Raw genomic sequence first — 15,075 nt, 5'->3', positions numbered from 1 at the left:
AATTGAATTAAAATTGAGATAAAATACACATATTTGTTTTTTTTTTTGGAAATTGGGAATTTTTTGCCACATTTTGGGAAAAAAGTATACTTTTTGGGATTGGGAACATAGCCGAATTTCGGCTTTAAAATCGGGCAAAAAAACCCCCTGCTTTATGCATGTGCGTAAAGTGTAATCCCAGATAAGCCTGTGCCGTCCGCAAAGGCTAATGAGGGACGACACTTTTTGCCTTAAAGTATTTTGTTTAGCAGAGACTTCCTTTTAAACAAAAAACTCATTTAGGCAGAGTTTTATCCTTGATAAGCCTGCATAGCGTAGTTCATTTTTCCCAAAATGAGGCTCATATGTCAATGGTGGCATAGTATATATAGGTGAATGCAGCGATGTGCTTATTATGCCAGGGCTTTTATATTTTTTGAGGCAAATCATTTCTGTTAAAATATGCATTTTTCCCTAATTTTTTTTATGGCAGAAACACCATTCTGTTTTCTTAGTTCTGTTGATAAATCCTTCAATGAAATATAACGGTAGCCATGTTCCTAAAGTGAGATAAAAACCCTTGTATGCATTCACCTTTAAAGTGTTGATTGGGCTTTATCTGTCAAAGTAGAAATTTTATTATTCAAAAGTATTTTGGGTTCAAGAAGAAAATATGCATAATTCAAATGTTGTTGTTTTTTTGTGCCAATTTAAAATAAATAATTGTATCAGGGGGGTTTTCCCGCCATTTTTGGATTGGGGCCCCTTTGGAAAGTGAAAAATTGTGTTGTTATGACGAAAATTGGGAATGGTATTTTATTTAATTTTGATTAATGATACCATAAAATTAATAATAAAAGTGTTGTTTTTTTACATCATATTTGTGAAGGTTTAAATTTTAGTTTTTAACGGCAAGTGTTTAGTGAGGAATTTCAGGCATTCAGTCATCTGGAAACAACTTGACAAAATAAATTATGCAGTTAAAATGAAAACATTTGTCGTTCAAATTACTTTTATAGACCACAGGGGGAAAGGGATTTAATATTTATTTGGTTGGTTTGTCTGCACAAGTTAGCTTTTTCTGTTTAGATCTTTTCGTACACTAATAGACATGCTTTAAGTGATGTAGCGTTGTTGTTGTTGTAGCGTTGTTGTTGTTGTAGCGTTGTTGTTGTTGAAGCGTTGTTGTTGTTGTTGTGATCCCAGTGCTGTCTTGTAGATCTCCCCCAGACTGGGTATGACAATGAAACCCCTTCCGAGACCCCTAAATCATCAAGAAACTACATCACCAGTGACATTCGAGCGTCCAATCAAAGTCTATCCAGAGAGATTCGTTCTTCCAATCAAAATGTATCGCACGATGTGCGTTTGTCCAATCAAAGCCTGGCGTTTGATCTGCGGTCGTCAACTCAGAGCCTGTCTCGTGAGGGGGCAGCGACTCCCACCCCGACCTGGAGACAGCCCAGTCCAGCAAGGGGTAGATATTGTAATGCTGTTGTATGTAGCGATTTTTTTTCCCAATTGGGAAAAGTACCGGTATCAGCCCAAATGGAAAAATTGTGTGCGAAAAACACTGAAATCGGGAAAATTTGCGTTGTGCTGTCTTCATATTGGGAAATGGGTGTATTTTGCTCACAAATCCTTAAAAATTTATAACTTAATGTTGTCAAGTTGTCAATATTATATTTACTTAGGTTCAAGCCATAGAGCTGCATAGGGAAAATAACGAAATGTGGCATTATATTTATACAAAAAAAAGTGCTGTTTTCTTGTACTTAATAAAGAAGGAAAAAAATCGCTGGTTGAATGTACCTACTTTGCAATGTATTGTGTGCAGTTTTATATACTAACATTTAAATTTGATGTGTTGTTCCACGTTATAATTTGATACAACGAATTGTGCTATAGTTAAATAGCCCAGTGCAGCAAGGGGTAGATATTGTGATGCTGTTGTAGTGTTTTTCACCATATTAGGAATGGGGCGGGGTCCCTTTGGATTGAGGAAAATCGCTGCATTTTGACCAAAATTGGGAAATTAGTGTTGTTGTTGTTTTTGCAACAAATGCTTCAAAAATGAGAATTAAAATGTTTTAAATATAAAATTAAATATATTGTTACTTATGGAGATAGATGGGAGATTACCTAAATGATCTATAAAAAAAAACAACTTCAATTGGGTATTTAGGTCCCATTTTGGAAAAAAATATTCTTCTTTTCATTTGGAAATGGGGCCGGATACCAGCCCGATTTTGATATAAAAAGAAACGAACTGTGTTGTATGTATCGTACTTTACAATGTATTGTGTGCAGTTTTATATACCAACATTTAAATTTGATATGTTGTTCCTCGTTATAATTTGATACAACGAATTGTGCTATAGTAAAATGGTGGCCATTTGTGACTATTTTCTTTATAAGCTCAATGTAATAATAATAAGGGATATTAAATGGTAATTGATCCTCTGATTCTACTATTTTATTAAAGTTTCGAAATCGCGCCTTTATTAAAACATTTTTAAAAAATCAGTTTACTTCAGTTTTACTTTTTTTTGACAACACATTTCAAATAATACATAACAATTTTTTTTAAACGTTAATGCCGAAACGTTAATAGAAGAAGTAGAATCAGAGGATTGTTTTCTTAATTTCAAAACTGTTTTCCTCCATTTTGTCATGAAATAGTGGATGTGCGTTATACATGGTTAACCCTTTCAGTGCGGGAACGGAATTGTGAAGGCCTTTGCAAACAGTTTGGATCCAGATGAGACGCCACCTAACGTGGCGTCTCATCAGGATCCAAACTGTTTGTTATTCTGATAATATTCTTTGAATTTTTTTTGAAGAAAATGCTAATTTTAGAAATTCAACAGACGACATTTTAGCAGACGACAAATTTCCCAGCATGCAAAGGGTTAAGTATGGTGCTGTATATAAGGTGCCTGGCTCTTCAGGCTGAAACAAAGATTTTAATAGATTGTTTTCTTTGCAAATTTTGGTGCTTTATTTCATTTGAATACGAGTCCTCACAGGCCAACCAGGGACGACTCGTACACAATTGATCCACGATCTTGGAAAAAGAGGTTTAATGCATGTGTGTAAAGGGTTGTCCCAGATTTGCCTGTGCAGTCCCCACAGGCTAATCAGGGCTGGCTCTCTCCGTTTTTATGCTCCCAAAAAAATTATTTTGGGGGGGGGAGCATATAGTCGCCGCTTTGTCTGTCCGTGTGTGTGTGTGTCTGTCCGTCTGTGCACAATTTTTGTCCGGGCTATTTCTCAGCAACTATTGACCGGAATTCAATGAAACTTTATGGGAAGCTTCACTACCAAGAGGAGATGTGCCTATTATCAGCAGGTTCTGGTCGAATGATTTTCACAGAGTTATGGCCCTTTGAAATTTTCCATTGTACATATAGTGCAATTCTTGTCCGAGCTATTTCTCAGCAACTTATTACGGGAATTCAATGAAACTTTATGGGAAGCTTCACTACCAACAGGAGATGTGCCTATTATCAGCCGGTTATGGTTGGATGATTTTCCACAGAGTTATAGCCCTTTGAAATTTTCAATAAACTGTACATATAGTGCAATTCTTGTCTGGGCTATTTCTCCCCAACTACTGACTGGAATTCAATGAAGATTTATGGGAAGCTTTACTACCTTGAGGACATGCACATGTTATTTGTGGGATCTGGTTAGATGATTTATTTAGACAGTTATGGCCCTTTGAAAATTTTAAAGTTGCTAAACCAACCATCATATTATTTTGTCCAAAGTTATGCCCCTCAAGACGTTTCCTTTTATCTGAATATATAGTGCAAAATTGTGACAAAAAAACAACTTTTCTTTCTTGTTATTGTATGTTTCATTTAAAGGAAAGAAAATACTGTAAAGGCAAAAAGTGTAATACCTGATAAGCCTGTGCTATCTTTACAGGCTGAACTGGGATGACACTTTACACACATGCATTAAGCCCCATTTTTCCAGAGCAAGGCTAAAAGGCTAAATTGTTTGTATATTTATTAGAACTCGAGCAAGTTTAAAGTGTGAACTTATGTTACTAATTTTAATAGGCATTAATACATTTGGCAAGATAATTAGTCCAATATTTAACTGTTGTATAGCCAGCAGCCTGCAAAGATCTTCATTAAGACAAAATAGATACCATATTTCAAATGTATATTAACATATATATTAGCTGAAAAGTCTGATCATAACTCTGATAGTAAGTTCTCATTTGTGGCTTTTCAAGGAACTATATGTATGCTGATTAACTCTTATAAATCAAATTAAATTTAAATTTATAAAACATGGCAAATAGTACAGATTGGTCATTCGGTGTTAAATGGAGTACATTGTGAACAGCAGTTGTTAATGTAGTACATCATGCTCAGTGTTAAATGTAGAACTACATGATATGCATGGAATCTGTGTTAAATACAGTACATCATGCTTAATCATTTTTAAATGCAGGAAGGCATTATAAGTCTGTGTTAAATGTAGTACATAATGATTAGTGGGTGTTAAATGTAGTTCATCATGAGCACGTTGTGTTTAATGTAGTACATCATGATCAGTTGGTGTAAAATGCAGTACATCATGTTCAGTCCATGTTACATGTAGTACATCATGATCACTTTGTGTTTAATGTAGTACATCATGATCAGTCAAAGTAAAATGCAGTACATCATGATCAGTCCATGTTAAATGTAGTACATAATGATCACTTTGTGTTAAATGCAGTACATCATGACCAATCAATGATTAATGTAATACATCATTATCAATTGATGTACAATATAGTACATCATCTCCAGTTTGTGTGAAATATAGTACATCATGATCAGTTGGTGTTAAATGTAGTACATCATGATCAGTTGGCAGGGGTTTTTCAGCACTGCCTGCGCCTCCGTAAAACGGAGGCGTTCCCAAAGCAAACGGACCCGATCCCAAACTGAATTTTTTTCCCCTAATTTCCAAAAAGTAAATAATTGTTTTTTGTTTGTTTTTTTTTTAGAAAGAAGTGTCTTTTGACTTATGATTATTAGATTATTAATGTTCCAACTCATCCAGCTGATGTGTATCATTTAAAAAAACCTGCTGTGGTTAAGCAAGGATTCAGCATCATGAAGCTGCTGTGCTCCCCATTACGCAGCACATTCACACAAAGCAAACTTACTCAACTGATGCTTACCTGCACCTGAATGACAAAACATTGGAGGAGCTATGTGATGCTTTCAAAAACGGAAATCAGAGAACAATTATGCTGTAACTTGTGTGACTAACCAGTGTTTGTTTTGGTCAAAAATATCTGCTATAAGTTTTTGACTGTACAGTTCTTATCCCAGAGTGTAACTGTAACTGAAAAACAAAATTGCAGTACTTGAATAAATGTTGAACATGCCCAATATTGCATGTGTTTATATAAAGAAGACAAAATAACAAATGAAAACAAATTTATTTGTTAAACCACTGACTTATTTAAGCATGATAAATTCACAATGTTTTCCCAAAATGAGCTGTTTCATCGAAGCAAAAATTCCCAAAATGGACAATTTTGTCAATTAAAAATTCCCAATTTGGTCAGACTCCTTTTCCCAAATAAGGCAGAAAACCCCCTGGTTGGTGTTAAATTTAGTACATCATCATCAGTTTGTGTGACATGTAGTACATCATGATCAGTCTGTGTTGATTGAATTGCAGCTCTCTCCCCCAGCAGCCTTGGGGACTCCAGTGTGGACATCACCTTGACAACCAACACTGTGACCCTGACCTCCGGATCTGGTACCGTTCGTATGCGCAACAAGCCCGAATGTAAGTAAAAGCCATGAAAGACCATTAATGATAAGGGCATGGTTTTGCAAATAATGTTATATCCAAATTGACCTGTTTCAGTTATTATGAAGATTTATAAATGAAAAGTTATTATATTAATTTTATTTTTGAAACAATTGTATGCACAAAAAAGCATTTTACAGATAAAATAAAATGCGTCTATATTCCATATGCTTAGGTTGGTCTTATATACAAATGACATAAACAGAGCAAATGCTAGTCTTAGATGAACAGAGCACAGGCTAGTCTGAGATGAACAGAGCACAGGCTAGTCTGAGATGAACAGAGCACAGGCTTGTCTGAGATGAACATAGTACAGGCTAGTCTGAGATGAACAGAGCACAGGCTAGTCTGAGATGAACAGAGCACAGGCTAGTCTGAGATGAACAGAGCAAAGGCTAGTCTGAGATGAACAGAGCACAGACTAATCTGAGATGAACAGAGCACAGGCTAGTCTGGGATGAACAGAGCACAGCCTAGTCTGAGATCAACAGAGCACAGGCTAGTCTGGAATGATAAGTTACACACATGCATAAAGCCATGTTTTCTCAAAGTGAGACTTAGTTTTCTATTCATTGCTTCAGTAACAGCTGAGGACGCTGAGACCAAGCTTCACAGACGTACCTCATACCTGATGGCGACTGCAAAGGACCGGTCTGCAGCCAGTCTCGCTATGTCCCCTCACTCCAATATCCCTATAGATCCCAGGTGAGTTGTGTGTAACAAATCCTCCCACTCGAGTATCCCTTTAGATCATAGGTGAGTTGTGTGTTACATATCCCCCCACTTGAGTATTCCTATAGATCCCAGGTGAGTTGTGTGTCACATATCCCCCACTTGAGTATTCCCATAGATCCCAGGTGAGTTGTGTCAGTCTCACTATGTCCCCTCACTTCAGTATCCCTATAGATCCCAGGTGAGTTGTACCAGTCTCACTATGTCCCCCCACTCCAGTATCCCTATAGATCCCATGTGAGTTGTGTCAGTCTCACTATGTTCCCCCACTCCAGTATTCCTATAGACCCCAGGTGAGTTGTGTCAGTCTCACTATGTTCCCCTCTTCAGTATCCCTATAGATCCCAGGTGAGTTGTACCAGTCTCACTATGTCCCCCACTCCAGTATTCCTATAGATCCCAGGTGAGTTGTGTCAGTCTCACTATGTCCCCCACTCCAGTATCCCTATAGATCCCAGGTGAGTTGTGTCTTACATATCCCCCACTTGAGTATTCCTATAGATCCCAGGTTAGTTGTGTCAGTCTCACTATGTCCCCCACTCCAGTATCCCTATAGATCCCAGGTGAGTTGTGTCAGTCTCACTATGTCCCTCACTCCAGTATCCCTATAGATCCCAGGTGAGTTGTGTCAGTCTCACTATGTCCCCCCACTCCAGTATCCCTATAGATCCCAGGTGAGTTGTGTCAGTCTCACTATGTCCCCCACTCCAGTATCCCTATAGATCCCAGGTGAGTTGTGTCAGTCTTACTATGTCCCCCCACTTCAGTATTCCTATAGACCCCAGGTGAGTTGTGTCAGTCTTACTATGTCCCCCCACTTCAGTATTCCTATAGACCCCAGGTGAGTTGTGTCAGTCTTACTATGTCCCCCCACTTCAGTATCCCTATAGATTCCAGGTGAGTTGTACCAGTCTCACTATGTCCCCCACTCCAGTATCCCTATAGATCCCAGGTGAGTTGTACCAGTCTCACTAGGTCCCCCACTCCAGTATCCCTATAGATCCCAGGTGAGTTGTACCAGTCTCACTATGACCCCTTACTCCAGTATCCCTATAGATCCCAGGTTAGTTGTACCAGTCTCACCATGTCCCCTCACTCCAGTATCCCTATAGATCCCAGGTGAGTTGTGTCAGTCTCACTATGTCCCCCCCACTCCAGTATCCCTATAGATCCCAGGTGAGTTGTGTCAGTCTCACTATGTCCCCCCACTCCAGTATCCCTATATATCCCATGTGAGTTTTGTCAGTCTCACTATGTCTCCTCACTCCAGTATCCCTATAGATCCCTGGTGAGTTGTGCCAGTCTCACTATGTCCCCCCACTCCAGTATCCCTATAGATCTCAGGTGAGTTGTGTCAGTCTCACTATGTCCCCCACTCCAGTGTCTCTATAGATCCCAGGCAGGTTGTGTGTAACTGCACTAATTCTGGAATTCATATGATTTTTGTTAACCTTTTTTTGCTGGGTTAATTAACTGCCCCCGGCATATGTTTCGCTGCCTATAGTTAGGCATTATATGTAGAAGAAATATGTTATGCAATACAATTAATATATTTATTTTTATTATGTGAGCTTTTTTTAAATTTTAATGAAATTCACTGTCTTAAATATTGTGGACAATCTTTCATGGTTTCAAGCTCCTTTCATATGCAAGTTTATGTTCTGTTCTCAATGATACATGTATACATATTTCTATTACATAACACAGGCTGTTCAGTTCTCAAGGATACACATATTTCAATTCAGCAAACTGGCTGTCCTATTTTCAATGATGTACATATTTCTATTGCAGCACACCTGCTGTTCACTTCTCAATGGTATACATTTTCTTTTAGATCACATTGACTATCAGCTCTCAATTTTCTTCATATTCTATTCCAGCACACCGGCTGTTCAGTTCTCATTGATAAACATATTCTGTTCCAGGACTCTGACTGTTCAGTTCTCAATTATATACATATTTCTGTTGCAGCACACCTGCTGTTCACTTTTCAATGATATACACATTTCTTTTTCTATATGAGATTCATATTCCATTCAGTACACTGGCGGTTCAGTTCTCAATTATATACGTAATTATTTTTATTCCAGCACACCAGCTGTTCAGGTCTAAACCCATTTATGCGTAGCATCTAGAAAAAAGGCCTTGGCAAACAGCGTAGACCCAGATGAGACGCCGAATGATGCGGCGTCTCACCAGGGTCTGCGCTGTTTGCTTAAAGGAATTCCTGTAAGAAATATTCTAAATATAGAAATAAAATATACTAGACATCCCTAATTTTGGAAAAAAATTGATCCAATTTTGAAGGATGGGAGAGTCCACTAGACATAAATGGGTTAATGTTCTACATATTTTTTTCAGCAACCCGGCTGTTCATTGCTTAATGTTCTACATATTTTTTTCAGCACCCCGGCTGTTCATTGCTTAATGTTCTACATATTTTTTTCAGCACCCCGGCTGTTCATTGCTTAATGTTCTTCATATTTATTTTCAGCACCCCAGCTGTTTATTGCTTAATGTTCTACTTATTTTTTTCAGCACCCCGGCTGTTCATTGCTTAATGTTCTACATATTTTTTCAGCACCCCTGCTGCAGGACAGATGGGCAAGCACAAGAGTATGCGTAAACTGAAGGACTTCTTTGGAGAGAAGGTGGGTAGCATATAGAAGGTGGGTAGCATAGAGAAGGTGGGTAGCATAGAGAAGGTGGGTAGCATAGAGGGAGAGAAGGTGGGTAGCATAGAGGGAGAGAAGGTGGGTAGCATAGAGGGAGAGAAGGTGGGTAGCATAGAGGGAGAGAAGGTGGGTAGCATAGAGGGAGAGAAGGTGGGTAGCATAGAGAAGGTGGGTAGCATAGAGGGAGAGAAGGTGGGTAGCATAGAGAAGGTGGGTAGCATAGAGGGAGAGAAGGTGGGTAGCATAGAGGGAGAGAAGGTGGGTAGCATAGAGGGAGAGAAGGTGGGTAGCATAGAGGGAGAGAAGGTGGGTAGCATAGAGGGAGAGAAGGTGGGTAGCATAGAGGGAGAGAAAGTGGGTAGCATAGAGAAGGTTAGTTCTGGCTACCATAACTTTAAATATCACTTTTTATGATTTTTGACTGGCGCGACTTTAAAGTTATGGACCAAACCCATTAGGAAAGTCAACCAGAAATTCCTGAAAAGTTGACAGTTAACAAAGACCGGTCAATAACAGCTTTTAAATACAGTTATTGGCCCAAATAAACCACTTGATCGGAAAGATTGACATTTTCACATTTAACTGATATATTCTTTCACAAAATATTATCTTAAACATTGAAATTTTATCTTTTCTGCTCTAACATATCGAGAAGAACAGCAATGCGACAGGCATTCTTGAAATGCGAATCTCTCGAGATTTCACGGTCATATGACGTTATTTCTATTTTTAGTAACATACCATGTGCTCAAATGTTTTCAAATTCAAAATGACATTTCCCGGTATTTTAAATTATTCTTGCTTGTTTTGTAAATAAGTTGTAGTGTAAATACAAACTCAAAGTAAAAATATTTAAAATTACCTGATTCACTTTGAAGTCAGTCTATTAATCCACCAGACGTAAGTTGTTAATCACAAATAATATATTTCAGAAAACGAAAATAATGTTTACAATTTCAGCAAAAAATGTCAATGTTGATCCGAAAGTATCCAAATGAAAACTCATCACGTGACAAAGCGACAATGGCGTCATAATTGTGAATTTCAGGCTGATGAGAGTTATTTTTATCTATTGTAAGATGCATTTGAACCTTAAAATATGCCCCGATATAGTAATTTATATTCAATCACCAATATATGTAGAAATGTATCCAAGAAAATGAATTGTCTTTGATTTATAGCGTGACATAAATATGTTACGACTCTGGTTGACTTTCGATATGGGGTTCGCTTCAGCGTACAGGTCCTTCAATACTATATAAACTGTACGCTGAAGTTTCTTTAGCTAAGAGAAGGTGGGTAGCATAGAGGGAGAGAAGGTGGGTAGCATAGAGGGAGAGAAGGTGGGTAGCATAGAGGGAGAGAAGGTGGGTAGCATAGAGGGAGAGAAGGTAGGTAGCATAGAGAAGGTGGGTAGCATAGAGGGAGAGAAGGTGGGTAGCATAGAGAAGGTGGGTAGCATAGAGGGAGAGAAGGTAAGTAGCATAGAGGGAGAGAAGGTAGGTAGCATAGAGGGAGAGAAGGTAGGTAGCATAGAGGGAGAGAAGGTAGGTAGCATAGAGAAGGTGGGTAGCATAGAGGGAGAGAAGGTGGGTAGCATACAGGGAGAGAAGGTGGGTAGCATAGAGGGAGAGAAGGTGGGTAGCATAGAGGGAGAGAAGGTATGTAGCATAGAGGGAGAGAAGGTAGGTAGCATAGAGGGAGAGAAGGTGGGTAGCATAGAGGGAGAGAAGGTGGGTAGCATAGAGGGAGAGAAGGTGGGTAGCATAGAGGGAGAGAAGGTGGGTAGCATAGAGGTTTTTAGATGATTAAAGCTTTGCATGCTGGGATGTTTGTTGTCTCCAAAAATGTTGTCTGCCGAATTTCAAAAATTAGCATTTTCTTTGATTTTTTCCAAAGAATACTATCAGAATAGCAAACAGTTTGGATCCTGATGAGACACCATGTTCTCTGGCATCTCATCTGGATCTAAACTGTGTGCAAAGGCCTTCAAAATTTGGTTCCAGCGCTAAAAGAGTTAAAAAAGTAGGAGGGGAATGTAAATTTATATTCCCTATTGCTATTAATGAATGGAAGCTTGATATTATGGCAGAACACAACAATTATTAGTATTTTTTTGCATGAACTTTTGTGCTTAAAAAAAATGACTTTCGTAGACACGTAAATTTGTTTACTCCTGATTTGGGATTGATTTAAAGTTCGCTGCTACCGTGGGGATCAAACAATTGACCTTGCGGTCGTTAGGTGGACACCATTATTCACTAAGCCACTCGGACTACATAAAAAGAGGAATATTTTAGGATAAATATGGATATTTAGATATTGATACTAATGCATGGATTTCATCTTGTAGCATGGTGTCCACATAGTCAGTATTGATATTAATGCATGGATTTCATATTGTAGCATGGTGTCCACAGAGTTAGCGTAAGTGCAGCACCAAGTGTGGACTTTCTTGTAGTGTTTGATTTCTGTAAAGCAGTTGTTCAGAAACAAGAACGCTTAATATTGACGTGGAACTAATTGTGACAACTACTTGATTGTTGCTACTAATGTAATATTGTACTTCTGGTTTAACCATTTCCTGCTCAGAAGCGAAGTGAAAATGGCTTTTGCAACCAGCATAAAGCCAGAACAGCCTGCCAGTAACTCTCAGTCTGTTCAGGTTTTATGCTGTTAGCTTCTCATCAGTATCTAAGGGTTAGAATTGAAGCATTTAAAACTTGAATTAAGTAAGAAAGGTATTTTAGATTTTATTTAACTTTTTTTAACAAATTTGTCAAAATACATATCTAAGTGGTCAAAATACGTATCTATGTGGTCAAAATACGTATATAAATGGTCAAAATATGTAGCCAAGTGGTCAAAATACATATCTAAGTGGTAAAGTGTTAATTGTTTGATGTGATAGGACTTACTGTTAAATCATTTATATTCGTAATCATCAAACTATGAGGTTTAAAAAAAGCCCTTTTTGTTTTCACGCTTATGAAAGATTTTGGATTTTGGACAAAAGAACAGGAATTTAAGTGGTCATTTTCTGATGTTATTGTGATTAATTCATGGATCTTTGTTGACGATATCATTGACAATTAATGCCACAAGATCTACAGTATTTTCATCAAAAAAACATACAAAAACATTAAATAAATCTTGTGGATTTACTTATCTCATTTTATTAGGTTGTAAAAACAACTATGGCAGATGATGTGCTGGAGTATCCGTACTTTCAAAATAACTAAATGCACTGTCTTTGTAATGGTTTATTTTTTGCTTTTTATGTGTTATTCTGTTGATGGATTAGTTTTGCTTGAAGATTGGCAAATTTTAAACCATAGTAAAATATAATAAATAAAATTGTTGAGTAAAAATTACTCTGAACTCTGAATTGAATTTAATGATATTTAAATTAAGCATTTCAGATTTGACTGTTTCACTTCATTTCAAGCTCATGGTTTATATAACTTTATTTTATGCTTTCGGATCTTTTATAGAGAAATATCAGTGCATTAAAACTGATATTTCACCGTTTCAAACAGTGAAAAATAGCATTGAAAATTATCAATAATTTTCATTGTTTTTTACTGGAACCATTTGAAGATATCTTTGGTTTCCCCATTGTGACCCCCCCGATGTTACCAATGGAAACTACCTTGCATTGAATGTTTATAAAAACATACAGATAAGCTCCCCTTGAACATACATGAAATAACATTTTAGGCGCGCCCATTGGGGAATTATATTGTCTGTAATGGCAAAAATAATCGTTTGTAAGCATAAAATAAAAAGAAATTTTTTGTTGGATGTGGTGGAGTATCCACTTTAATTCACTTGCGATCAGAGAAAAAATATATGCGCCACTTGTGAAAATATTTTCTATGATCACTTTTGAGTTAAAATCAATATTCCACCAAATCCAACAAATGTTGTCTATACATGTGTATCTTGCAGCATTGATTAATTTAATACATTTTGTCATTGATATTTAATACCTGAAAAAGCAACAACTGCACAGCCATATATGTATCGCCCCCATTGGTGCATAAAGGTACCATGTGCCTTCTAAATGTTTGCCCCCTACCGGTGAAACCGGAGGGAACTTATGGTTTGCGCTCTGTCCGTCAGTCAGTCTGTCAGTCCGTCAGTCCGTCAGTCAGTCACACTTTTCTGGATCCTGCGATAACTTTAAAAGTTCTTCATATTTTTTCATGAAACTTGAAATATGGATAGATGGCGATATGGAGATTATTCACATCATTTCATTTTGTTCCTACGTCAAAAATTCTGGTTGCTATGGCAACAAATATATAAAAAATAAATAGATCTGACAATGGTGGTGTTTCACCGGTAGGGGACCATATTGCTTGGCAATCTCTTGTACAATATCACATGTTACCTTTTTGCACCCAGGGAGCGATATGGAACAACACTGTATGCATGAAACCCATGAAACCCAGTTTTCCGAGATCTCATATTAAATTTAAGTTGTTACCATCCTCCTCTACTTTCTCTTCTTCACAGACACCACGAATCATGGAGGCGCAGGAGAAGAAACTGGATCCGTTCAGTCAAGTGTTCAAGGACGGGAACCATATGTCCAGTCAAGTGGTCAATGCAGGGAACCAGCCTGCCAGTCCGTTACAGGGAGTGATAAAGGAGGGGAACCTAGCAGTGAAATTAGATGTTATAGATGGAAAGGTATTACAGATGTTTCTGGGTTAAAAACTGAGAATTTGACTGAGCCAGCTAGTTAAGTTTTGAACTACATTTTGACAGCACTGGTTAATTGAGTTGGTGATCAGATTTTGAGTGAACCAGTTAGTCAAGTTGCTAATCTTAAGAATACATTTTCAATTCTCAGCCCCACTACATAACCTATATGGGGATCAGTCATGCAATGATTGTAGCAACAATTCTGCCCCTACCTCTGGTTTAAGATGTTGCAGTACCATGCAAGATTATGTGACTAAAATACTGTTGAAACAGAGACACATCTAAACAAGCACACTTAAACTGTGACTATGTTTGCCCACAATTTGTCACTCAATGCTTCTTCAGTAGAAGATAAGTAGTTTTCACTACCTGCATGTTGAAGTGGTTGGGTACTTTTTTGCATCCAGATGTCCTGGACTCCTATTGCGACGAAAGCAACCTTTACGCTCACCTGAGAACAACATGCTCATGGTGAGCTTTTGTGATCATTTTTTGTCCGTCGTGTGTTGGGGTGTTGTCTGTCGTGAACATTTTCCTTTTTCACACTCTGGAGGCCACATTCGTAATGAAACTTGTGCAGAACATTTGCAGGGGTGTCAATTTTCCGTATTACTCCGGAAGTCCAGATTTCAGCCGACTAGGGTCGATTTTTCAGATCAATGAAAATTCAATTAGATATATTTTTGAGGAGGAGGGTGTAGGGAAAATCCTTTGAAAGCACGATCAACTGAGAACGAATTTAATATTTTTGTCAAAGCTTCATTTTCATTAAGCTCAGTACTTATTTTGCCCGGTATTTTATTTATTTATTTTTGATTGGCTAGTCGATGGCATGGACATGAACTGTACCTAAATTTTTACAAGTCAACGAAACGTTGCACATGTCTACCACCATGAAAAATTCCTAGTGATTGATAAGCAAAGTTAAGCAGTTTAATAGAAAAGTAATAAGTTTACCAAATTATATATTGATTATGTATTTGCTAGGTAAATGTTTTTCATTTTTCAAACGATATGCACATTTAATTTCATGTGAAAACAAGTACATTTTTCCGATTGTCGTTTTCAGATACAACATTTTATGCAGATTTCATTCATTTTTATACGTACATTTTAAGCAAACCTTTAATGATCAATACAC

At 37.6% G+C, this 15,075-nt stretch overlaps 1 protein-coding gene across 4 annotated transcripts in view; it reads left to right on the top strand.

Annotated features, from left to right (window-relative positions):
- The window catches only part of LOC127863158 (uncharacterized), a 123,221-nt gene that overhangs the window by 79,046 nt on the left and 29,100 nt on the right, over positions 1–15,075 (top strand). For all 4 annotated transcript variants that reach the window (XM_052402552.1, XM_052402563.1, XM_052402572.1 and 1 more), the window contains 5 exons: positions 1,199–1,456; positions 5,680–5,790; positions 6,396–6,519; positions 9,128–9,197; positions 13,743–13,919. In XM_052402552.1, coding sequence (XP_052258512.1) covers positions 1,199–1,456; positions 5,680–5,790; positions 6,396–6,519; positions 9,128–9,197; positions 13,743–13,919 — 740 coding nt within the window. The remainder of the gene's footprint in view (positions 1–1,198; positions 1,457–5,679; positions 5,791–6,395; positions 6,520–9,127; positions 9,198–13,742; positions 13,920–15,075) is intronic.

This window comes from Dreissena polymorpha, chromosome 1, assembly GCF_020536995.1.
Source record: "Dreissena polymorpha isolate Duluth1 chromosome 1, UMN_Dpol_1.0, whole genome shotgun sequence".
In the NCBI taxonomy this organism is placed as follows: Eukaryota; Metazoa; Mollusca; class Bivalvia; order Myida; family Dreissenidae; genus Dreissena; species Dreissena polymorpha.
The sequence above is the reverse complement of the archived record's forward strand: the minus strand, read 5'-3'. Positions and strand labels throughout refer to the sequence as shown.